This window comes from Morone saxatilis, unplaced genomic scaffold (assembly GCF_004916995.1).
Source record: "Morone saxatilis isolate NCDOM2014 unplaced genomic scaffold, NCSU_SB_2.0 Contig18, whole genome shotgun sequence".
Lineage (NCBI taxonomy): Eukaryota > Metazoa > Chordata > Actinopteri > Moronidae > Morone > Morone saxatilis.
The window spans coordinates 25,998,009-26,009,258 of record NW_023339740.1 but is presented as its reverse complement, the minus strand read 5'-3'; the positions used below and the strand labels follow the sequence as shown (position 1 = coordinate 26,009,258).

The 11,250-nt window shown below is 42.0% G+C and overlaps 2 protein-coding genes across 2 annotated transcripts in view; both read left to right on the top strand.

Moving 5' to 3' along the window:
* The window catches only part of chmp4ba (charged multivesicular body protein 4Ba), an 8,387-nt gene extending 4,619 nt beyond the window's left edge, over positions 1-3,768 (top strand). The window contains exons 3-6 of the mRNA XM_035662642.1: positions 11-201; positions 458-572; positions 677-803; positions 905-3,768. Coding sequence (XP_035518535.1) covers positions 11-201; positions 458-572; positions 677-803; positions 905-969 — 498 coding nt within the window. The 3' untranslated portion in view covers positions 970-3,768. The remainder of the gene's footprint in view (positions 1-10; positions 202-457; positions 573-676; positions 804-904) is intronic.
* A 3,780-nt stretch (positions 3,769-7,548) lies between these two features.
* ahcy (adenosylhomocysteinase) overlaps positions 7,549-11,250 on the top strand; it is an 11,165-nt gene continuing 7,463 nt past the window's right edge. Inside the window, exons 1-2 of the mRNA XM_035662439.1 lie at positions 7,549-7,702; positions 9,963-10,153. Of these exons, the coding sequence (XP_035518332.1) occupies positions 7,675-7,702; positions 9,963-10,153 (219 nt within the window). The 5' untranslated portion in view covers positions 7,549-7,674. The remainder of the gene's footprint in view (positions 7,703-9,962; positions 10,154-11,250) is intronic.

The following is an 11,250-nucleotide window of genomic DNA, read 5'->3' as shown; positions in this document are numbered from 1 at the left end:
CCACCCTTTCTCTGTCTGTCCAGCGGCTCTACAGGCCTTGAAGAGGAAAAAGCGGTACGAGAAGCAGCTGGCTCAGATCGACGGGACGTTGTCTACCATTGAGTTCCAGAGGGAGGCGCTAGAGAATGCTAACACCAACACAGAAGTGCTCAAGAACATGGGCTTCGCCGCCAAGGCAATGAAGGCTGCACACGAAAACATGTAAGAGACAGTCACGGGTTGTTGTTCGTACTTTGGGTTACTGCATGCAGGAGGATGAAGTAAAAACCAATGACTTCATTCCTCAGCTGTCCTTAACGTTCCCGACGAGCTTGTGATCTCTAGATCTAAAGAATCAACGTCTCTTCTTGTCTCGTTCCTTTTTTTTTAGTTGTTCCTTGTTTTCCTTTGTTTGTAGTCCGACAATCTAAATGACACGTGTTCTCTCTTCCTCTCTGTGTGTCCTCCTGTTTCACAGGGATATAGACAAAGTAGACGATCTGATGGCAGACATTACAGAACAACAGGAAGTGGCTCAAGAAATCTCTGATGTAATTTCCAGACCGATCGGTTTCGGAGAAGACTACGATGAGGTGAGAACGCAGACGAGAACCATTTTGGGTTCATTCTAACATGAATTAGTCTGTGTCTGTGGCGTGCCCGCGTAACCTGATTGATTACTTCTGTGTGTGTTCAGGATGAGCTTATGGCTGAGCTGGAGGAGCTGGAACAGGAAGAACTGGATAGAAATCTTCTGGAAGTTGAAGGAACAGAGGACGTTCCTCTACCCAGCGTACCATCGACATCACTACCATCTAGACCAGGTATGATATGTCTCACACGCTGTGCAGCGAACCGTCCACCTCACAAGAATCTACACAATAAGATCATTAAATGTGCTGTTTTATTTCTGTTCCCGTTTTAGCCAAGAAGAAGGAGGAGGAAGACGAAGACGACATGGCAGACCTCGAGGCCTGGGCGGCTAACTAAGCTAGCTTGCCCTGCTAGCTAGCCAGTGCCCCTCTCCTGTCTGTCTCTGTGCTCCCAGGCTGGTCCCAGACATCTGGATGGAAGAGAGACAAGGACTCTGGGCTGCTGAGCTGGCTGTTGGCATGCTGCTCTGTCTTAAAGCCTACGTCCCAATATCTAACCATACCCCGACTCTAAAGTATGCACTCGTACACATATTCACTGACTTGAAATGAACCCAGGCTTTTCTCTTCTGATCAATGTTCCAGTAAGAATGTCTTTGCTCCAGCTGTGCACTCCTCTGTTTCTTAAGGGCATAGAATAAATGTCATGCCCTAACAGCCTGTGGTTATGTATATCCAAGTTCTCCTTGTGAGGAAACAAGAGTTGATGAATGTGCACTTCTTTTATTAGTCAGGAGCGTGCAAGTGCATACTTCTAGGGGGAGAGTGTGTGGAGGAACATGGTGATTCTTGTTTCTGGGAGGAATGTGAAGAATCAACTCGTGTGAAGAAAAAAAGCTAAAACAGAAAGATGACATGACTCAGCCATTTTCTGCTTCCTGCGTTGTCATCTCTCTGCTCTTCTACAGTGATGACGACAACCCATCGTCTACATGTCTCTGCTAAATCTCAACAGCTGCAAAAAAATATATATATAAATGATGAACATGTAGGCTTTCTCTTATATCTCTTCTCTATGTCACTGTCAAACTACAAAACAATGGCATGTTACAGCAGTGGTAACATCTTGTCATGGGAGGATCCAGGGTTTGATCCCTCTGTCAGCCATATCACACAGTGTCCTCCTGGAACGTCTTGTTATTAGGCAGCCTGGATCTAATCAAAATCCTAAATTGTCATGTGAAGAAAAGAGAGAATATATGAAAAACAGGCTTTGCAGCAGTTTCATTTCCCAGATATTCAAGCAGACATGGCTGCCTCAAGCATAGACGTCCCTTGAAGAAATTGCTTAATGAAACATTTAACAACCAACCTACCATTCTTCAATAAGTCAGTGAAAGTTAGCTGTTAGCTAACAGGCTCTATTTACTCATGTACTTGATACCGTTGCTCAGTGGTTCCCAACATTTTTGACTTGTGACCCTTTAAAACAAGGGTCAGTGTTTTCTTTTGATTCCTCGTCTCAGGCAGACGTGAGTGTGAAAAGTGTGACTTAGCGTTTTGCTTCATTTGAAGGATTTTCAGTGGTTTTAAGAGATAAATATCCAATATTTCACAAAACATAAGACATTAATCAGAAAAAAATGATATACATTGTGAAATATATCTTTGGACTCTTTGGGGAATCAGGAACCACTGGTTGATTCAGTAGGGTAATCAGGTACTTGATTATGTGGGTGGACTTTGACAGTAGATTCTTCATCATGGTCCTCAATGTCTTTTTGAGCTAGCTCAGCCAGCTACCAGAACAAGCTCAAGGCTGCTGACAGATTAAATTAAGTAACATAGTTCTTGATTTCTGTCCAAATTTGTCAACTCACTTTTAGATATGAAAGGCTGCTCTTCCTTCCCTTTTCAGGCTGTTGAGCAACCGCCAAGATGCTTCAAGTTCAGTTGAATGATGTCATAGCGCTGTCCCTAAAAAAGGTTGAAGTACTTATCAATCAATATTATAATTGACACTAGAGAGATAATGTGACTCATTCTACGTGCTAAAGGTCAGAATACCTCGGCGCCTGCTGCTTCAACTTGGACCGTTCTTTTCAAGTTCCCCGACTCCATGCAAGTACAACACTAAATCACTGTAATAAATCCCTTTAAGGAATTCATGAACGGTGGAGCCCAGATATGGGTTGGATGGTGTCGCTTCACCCAGATTACAAAAAAAAAACAATCTCAATCATCTGGCTAATTTATACCTTTACTTTTAACAAGACACCGATTGTAAGTTACCTTGTTGACGTCTTCATACATAAATCAGATGGATAAGTAGAAATATGATAGTTTCTCTGTCAAAAACTGCACAGATATCAACCAAAGCTACTCTGTTATATTAAGTTATAAATTGTAGGAGAAGCAGAGCTTCAATATGGCTGCCAGAGGGCACATTACAACACCTCGGAAGGCCTCTGTTACTCAATTTAAAATCACATGTGCCTGTCACCTCCAGCGCCTTGACTGTCTGTGGTTTAACAGTGATGTAATCGGAGAAAATCCTACATTAGTTGATTAAAGATAATGTGTGTGAGTATGTGATGTTTTTTCAGCCTTTTGACACAGTGACCTCTTGTGAATATTTAGTCAAACTGAAATGGTGAGCTGGAATTTTTTTGTCATATCTGCTCTTGACTCACCTGTAGTGCAGAATCGAGTTCGACATTGAGAGACGAACATGAGACGCGTTGGTTCCGTGTTGGTCTTCCTTATAAAACACACTTCCCTCCTATCGGCAGACATGTTTATGCATGGACGGACCGGGGTCGATCCAGAATCGAACAGCTGGTTGGGACTGTAATTTATGTCTTTAAATGAATCAATTAAAAAATTTAACTTGCTCTTTTTTGTAATGCAATATCACCTTATTTGTGAGTGGGTCGACCCCGGTCCTGATATTTAAAGACAAACTATTGAAAAAAACTTGCATATGCCAATAGAGTTTGTTTCTCTTTTGTTCTGTTTTTTTTTATCTCTCTGTTTACCTCAAATATCACTCATGTTCTCTCTGGCTGTACAGAAACGTGCAACCTTAACCAGTACAAAGGGGTTGGACAGGAGATCTTCCGCGTGGCTGCCATGTTGCTCTCTGACTGGGGTTGTATAAAGTTTATCTTAATAAAGTTGGGATTCGATGCAAATATCAGCACTGTTGCATCCGTTTGTACAGAAATAAGTTCTGGATCTTGGTTCTGTATACTTAGCAGTGCACCCTGGTGTTCGGGCTTCTTGTCTCTGTCATGATCACCTCACATCTATCTTGAGTACTACTTAAGTGAGATTTTGAGGTACTTGTACTTCACTTGAATATTTCCATTTTATGCTACTTTATATTTCTGCTCCACTATATTTAAGAAGGATGGAAACATGGTGCTTTTACTCCTACATGTATTTCATTTTTACAGTTACTTGCTACTTTTCAGATTCAGATTTTACATGTAAGCTTAGTTAGGGCTGCACAATAACTTAATAATATATTATTGAAATCACAATATGGCCAAGTACAAGTACTTGTATGCAAAGGTAAAATGTGAGACGAACAGCATTATAATGAAGAACTGTAGTGCTGCAAAGATTCCCTGGCCAACAAATCTTGTTCTCCAGATTTAAGAAAAGATTTGTTTGATACAGACCCCCAAAATGTTCACATAATCATCATTTTAATAGTTTAATTTGTGATGCAAAAATGATCATTTTCATACCGAACTGTATTGCAATATCTGTCAAAATAATGGTTTTTACCTTCTTGTGCAGCCCTACTGCTGAGCCTACAGCTAACATGCTAACAACAGAATATGAAAGTGGAGTATAATTATGAGAGAGATTTGATCAAATCAAATGCAACTAAGCACGTTTAAGTGTGCAGTGGTTTTGGAGCTGGACATCATCTGCACCTCTTCTGCCTGTAGGTGTAGAGACAGGATTAAACCTCAACCATGTTCTTTTGTAAATGTAAACACACAACCCATGAGCTAACAGAATATAGTGGTGTTTTAAGTGTTGGTCACGGTTAACTAGTCCTCTCAAATGTAATCAGATATATGTATGTATAGACCCTGAGTGCAAGATGAGTCATCAATAATACTTCAATGTTTTGCAGGAAGAGAAAAGAGACGTTGGTATATCAACATTTTATATATTTGGCAGATTAAAAGAGATTTAATGAATGCAGGGAATACAGGATAAGAGTAAAAGTAAAATTCTAATGTCAGCACAAAACTAGAATGTGCTACAAAGAGGCAGCTTTTGTATAAATCTGGATTAAGATATTGCTCATAGTCTGACTGTTACTCAGAGCTACTCAAACATTGAAATGTTTCAAATTCCACTTGAACAAAGCTTTAAAAAGAGGTGGGATTATGCACCTCTCTCATGCCAAAAATCCGTTAACTGGACCCGCATGTTTACACAAAGTTAACCCAGAACCTTGTTGATCCTCGCTTACTCTTTATATGTGGCACAGAAATGCTGCTGTTCTGAACTTTGACCTTATTGCCTGGTTTCTGGTCGTCGCTGTATACTGAAGACCCAAAGTATATTTTATGTAGAGGTCACCAGTGAAGCTATTTTGTGTGTAATTTAGGAAGGTAAGTCTTTTGATGTTATGAACATTTGCATGTTTTACATTTCAGATGTTAATTTAATGCTCCCTCATTATACTTATAAGGGTAACAATGCAGAGCTACCCATTGTTTGCACCAGTTGCATTCTTCTATTATTGATAATCTAGTAGCTTGAAAAAAAAAGGGGGGAATATAATCCTACTGTACAAATAATCCTATTTGCAAGAAAAAAAAAAACATTATTCCTTGTGAGTTAGATATTTTAAAATCTGAACAAAGAATTGCAGTCATTTTGGGACTGTGGGATGTTATTTACTATATAGACCCGAGTACACCTCCTCCAGAGTGTTTTGGAATTTAAAGTCAAACATGCGAGACTTCAGACCGATTGGGTGACAGTCGGCTGTGGTCCTGCTCAAGACCACTTGAAACATGCTCTTAAATTAGCTGTTGTCTAGTGTTTCTGCCGGTGTGCTGAGTTTAGCTCCTTCAACTTAGCCTTTCGCTCTCTGTACTTGTAGGCTAATAGTATACACTTCTCAACCGTATGTTGTCATTTTCAGGACAAGTTAGGCTTCTCAGAAATGGCATAACTTAGCATGTGAATTCTACTGCACAAGTTAAAAGGGATTTGATCTAAATTTAATGAAAAGGGTATTTGATCTGCCTCAGGCTGTTTATAAATCAGTCATATCTCTTATCACTGATGTCCTCCCTCATCAAAACAACAGTAAAACAGGAGAAATAACTGCAAAACCTAATGAGAAAATGTGCCTTCTTATTATAATATTCAGTCATTAATCATTACTTTGATTTCATGCGATTTTTTAGTCATGATGGTCTTTGTCTTTGTTTTTTGCATTAAATATTCCCAGTGTAAAGCTACTGAATATCATTGAAAACAACTTCAGTAATTGTATCTGCTGCCTCTCAAAGCGACATCAATTAATTTCCAATCAAGTATCACAATGTCAATATTACATGTAGTTGTGCAAGAAGGTGTGCGAGGCCTTTCCCCTCAGTGACACAAGGTCCGGTATGGAGGATATACTGGAGCAAAGCCAAGCCTGGGCTTAAGTTAAGTTTGGGCAACAGCTATTCTCAGCACACACACACACACGCACACATATGAGCATACTATAATAATTTTTAATGTTGGATTCTTTACTCTATAGGTTACTCATTATGGCTGCATTTAGGTGCTACACAAATACAGTTTCTTCTTAACATTATCACAGTGTTATCACATGTAGTGTATTATTGTTACATGCACATTCATTCTATTGATACAAGATATGATCTTTGCACTTGAGTGCTTAAAGTGCTTCAGTTTGAATAGTTCCTCAATGCTTCTCACAGTTTGAACACATCCAAGTATAACTTAAACAGTTCAAAGTAGAGTAGAGAGTAGTTTAAAGCGTTTAGCAATTAACCTGAGCCAGTCTCCCATCTGTACTGAGCATTATTGTGCGTGTTTTTTTTTTTAAACTTAATTTACCTATTATAAACCCCCAGGGGAGCCAATGAAACCCACCCCCTCACCTAGTCTTTGCATTGTATGTTCTGTACAAATGTCCCATTAAAAAAGTGCGCACAGCATGCTACATACGGCAGCTTCACCACAAACTAACAAGCACACATCGGTTGAAATGTATCCATTAATACACACTGTGAAATGTGATAAAAGTTAATATTACCAAACTAAAATCAGTAAAATCTGGTCCATGTATAAGACAGGGCCTTGAGATTAGGTAGTGATGCAGAACTTTTTGTAGATATTGCACTTTGGTGATGCAAATAAAAAAAGACCAAGAAGAGCACTTTATTTACCAACAATTACCATTAGGACACAATCAACTTGGGGCTTTTGGGACCTTCTTGGTGTGTAGGAGCCAAAGTCCGTATTTTTTACCTGGCTGCTAATTAAACCTTGCATTCACCTAATGCAAATATATTACATTATTTTGTGGTGAATCATTCTCCACTTCCAATACAATGTCTGGTTCAGTTCCCTGCAGAAACCCCTGCTTAAAACCTTAATATTCATGTATTCGGTACAAAAACTATACAGTATGTGTGGAATAAAATGTCATGTAACAACTTGTGTAACCTCAGTTCACCCTGTTATTCAACCCCAGTATTATAGAATACAATATAATCGTTACTTATTTGCTCTTTCAGCTTCCAGACCAAACTTGTTCCAACTAACTACACATACCAAACACCCCGCACTGCACCTCCAGTTATGATTGGCAGTCCCCGCCCACTTCATCCGCCTGACCAATCAAATCGCTCGTACGCGGGGCGGGAGCTGCAGCAGCCAATAGGAACCCAGAGTAGAGCCGCCCCCTGTCACGTAGAGATGCTTTTGAATGTGGCTCCGACGATAAAAAGCGAGCCGTCATGTTTCCGTCCCTCCCTCTCTGCCTCTGTCCGTCGGCTAGGCTGCACTCAACCTCCCCGCAACAAAACACCGCAAACCAACCATGTCTGAGAAACTTCCCTTCAAAGTCGGTCAGTCGTTATTTTAACCGTGTTTACCGGACGCGAGACGTAACGTCAGCGCGGCGGGTTTGTTAACGTCAGCTGTGGACGTCGGGTAACTGCTGTTGTAGCCAGCCGTGTTTAGCCTAGGAGCTAATCTTACAACGAAACAAATGCAGTTGCATGTTTTAGACTTTATTGGTTAATTACTACAGGTTTATAAGCTTCCCCCCCCACCTCCCCTGTTCTTTACCGTCGCTAACTTGCTAGTAGCATGTGGTATTACATTGTACGACGCTGTTATTGTTATTTAGCAGAGTGTTTATTGTGTTTGTTGTTATTTTAAACTTTTTACTGATAAACCTTCACTTTAAAACACAAGTCATCCGCATTTTTTTGCTCAAATCCGAGAATGAATCGACATGTTAGCGCCGAGTGTGGGCTCCGGCTGTGAGGGGAAGCTCACGCCCACAGCCTCTGGGAGTTGTAGTTTTATCAGCGGAGCCGGAGGCGTCACCTTCCTCGGCTCGGACTGCTTGCGAACTACATTTCCCGTGATGCCTAGCGCCTCGCCGCCAGCTTCTGCTTGAGTGACAGGAGCAGGCAGAGACGTTCATACCGTAGTAACGCTGGGACAACACGTGGTGCTCAACACATTATAGGAGGTTTATTTTTTTATTAAAGAGATAAAAGAGTTTTTGTTTAAGCATCTTATGAGGAGGGAGGGGGATAAGATTAAATGCAGATACTGGGACTATGGCCTCTTATTGTGGTTAGTGTGGGAATTAGGAGAAACATTTAGATCATCTTTTGCAGGATCTGTACGAAACAAATGTTTTCTTGAATCTGGAGAACATTAGTAGGACAGGGTATCTCTCTATTAGTACTACTATCTAGTACTCTATTATAAAGCTGCTTTTATCTCATTTATCAAAATAACTTCATATTACTGTTTCGGTTCATCGAGCAGCTGTGACTGCTGTGAAATTAGAAACTCACTTAAAAATGAACAACTACTTGGTTTGAATGCACGTGAAATGGGAGATGTTAGTTATTATCCATTTAAAATAACTCCAAATGTAACCTCATTATGTACTGAATGCTCTGTGTGTGTGTGTGTGTGTGTGTGTGAGAGAGAGAGAAGCAGCTGGTTAAAGCAGAAGGAGTTGCACAATGTCAGGACGAGAGATAACTGTGGGGCGAAGTCTACATCGACTACAACTCAGTGACTGAGTCCTGACGCGTTAATGAAAGCAGTCAGTGGGACACGTGATCAATACGGCCTGATGTGTAGTGATTGACAGTTACTCTGTAGTGACCTGTTGGTTTGCAGACGATGAATCTGCTGTTGGAGCCGTTTGTTCTGTTGATTTGTTGCTCTGGCGCTTTAAGCCTCGGGTTGAACACCGCGTTAAATATTTAAGCTCTTCTGAGCGGCCCTGGCTTTGTTCTCTCTGGGTGGGATTTGGACCCCCGGTACCTGCCGGTGTTGGCTCCCGGCTTGTGTCGCTGTACACAAACGCACAACGATTCCTCCTCAAAGGGAGTTCACTCGCTGACCTTCAGTTTAGTCCCGACTGAGCTGAATGTGAACGCGTGTCCCTGGTCCTGATCCTGGTCCTGTGTGCGGCCGCTCTGTCAGCCCGGTGCCGGTTCAGTGCAGAACTGGCTGGGTGTGTTTGCACAGGCTGCAGCCTCTGTGTGCAGGGAGCAGCGCTTCATTCAGCCTGCTGTTAAATGTCTGAGCCGTCTGTATGAAGGATTGAACTGCTGCTCAGCTGAATCAGACTAACTCTCCTAAACCAAAGGAACAGAGTGAAGAAGAACTTAAAGCAAGAAGCCGGTGCTGCTGAACATCCTCTGTTCGTTATTCACCTGTTCTGACACGTTAAAGGAACAAACCTGGAATTACCTGTTGCTATGCTACATTAGCCTGCAATTACAAACCAAAGCCGTGGATTGTCTGTGTCTCAGTGTCTCTTTGCAGACGTTCGTTTAGAGAGACCACGTTCTCTCCAGCGACGCTTCAACAAACGCTCCTGTGCTGCAGCAGCTGTCTGGAAGTGAACCCACTGTACAGACAGCTGTGGTTGTAAACGACCGTCAGCAGGGAGAAGGCTTCAGTGTCACGTGTTAGAGAAGGACCAGACCTCAGCAGACATCAAGACCACATCCTGCTTCTTTAGATTTAGCACGTCAATCATTCAGAGTCTAGTTATGTTTGTTTAACTGAACACAACATCTAACGTTCTCTAACCTCTCTCCCCCTCTCTCCCCCTCTCTCCCCCAGCTGACATCAGCCTGGCCGAGTGGGGGCGTAAGGCCATCGACATCGCAGAGAATGAGATGCCCGGTCTGATGAAGATGAGGGAGCTGTACGGTCAGTCCAAGCCCCTGAAGGGCGCCCGTATCGCCGGCTGCCTCCACATGACCCTGCAGACCGCGGTGCTCATCGAGACCCTCACCGCCCTCGGAGCTGAGGTGACCTTTAATCCAGAGCTCAGACACCAAACATTCGAGTCTTTAAGGTGTTTTAAATCTCAGAGTCGACACAGGCACATTCAGCTTATTTGCTCTTAAAAGTGTGAACTAAAGTCTCGCAGTCAGACATACGAAAAAGGGCCGAACTCACAAATTACAGTGATTGTTTTCAAAAGGAGTTGGATTGGACGAGCAGGTTTGATGCTGGATTCAATAAAATGCCACCTGTGATGTATTAAACTCCTCTCACTGACACACGAACATCTGAGACGTTCAGAGGCTGAAACCGGAGGATTCTCACTGCAGGTCAGAGAGAGGTTGCACATCTTAGAACAGGAGCATTACAGGTCCAAAAAAGAACATAATCCCCTCCTTTGTTAAATCAGGAGCGCCGTCGTACTCTCTCTGGTGCACTGGACTTTGTTTCAACTCAGTAAAATATTTCATTTATACATTTTCATGTCCAGTTAAAATTTTCTAGAAGACAAAACACACACGCTGCCAGCCCCCTTTGGCCCAGTTAGTCTTTATCCATGTTTGGTTTGTTCATTCATATGAAGCATCAAAGAGTCTGTGAAGTTTAGGCAAATAGAAAACTACTACTGAAGTCCTTTTGGCTTACTGATAACACAGCAGCTTGTGTGTGATAGCAGCAGCTGCCCAGTGTGACTGCTGTCGTCTTCTGCCTTGGTAATGTGCACTGGCAGTAGTTACTGAGAGGGCGAGTTCATTGATCCGTTTATTGGAACGATCTGCCTCAGCTCAGTCTGGCTTTTGTCTCTCCCTCTCTTTTGCCTCGAGGCCAGTGTGCTCTGTTATCATGTTGGTTTTTATCTGTGTGAGCAGGTTTTATCCTGTGGGAACCTGCACCCTGCAGCCAACAGAATCAACAACCTGCTCTCTCCGCTGGGGGTTGGAATGGGAATGAAACTGACTTTGACATAATGCAGTGGCAGTTCATTCATTTCTGCTTTTCAGAAAGATTTTCAAAGATTACAATACGGCTGCAGCTATCGAATACTCCATCGATTAATCGAGTAATCGGATAAAACATACTTTTGCTTAATTAAAGCCCGATTATAAATATACAATAGAAA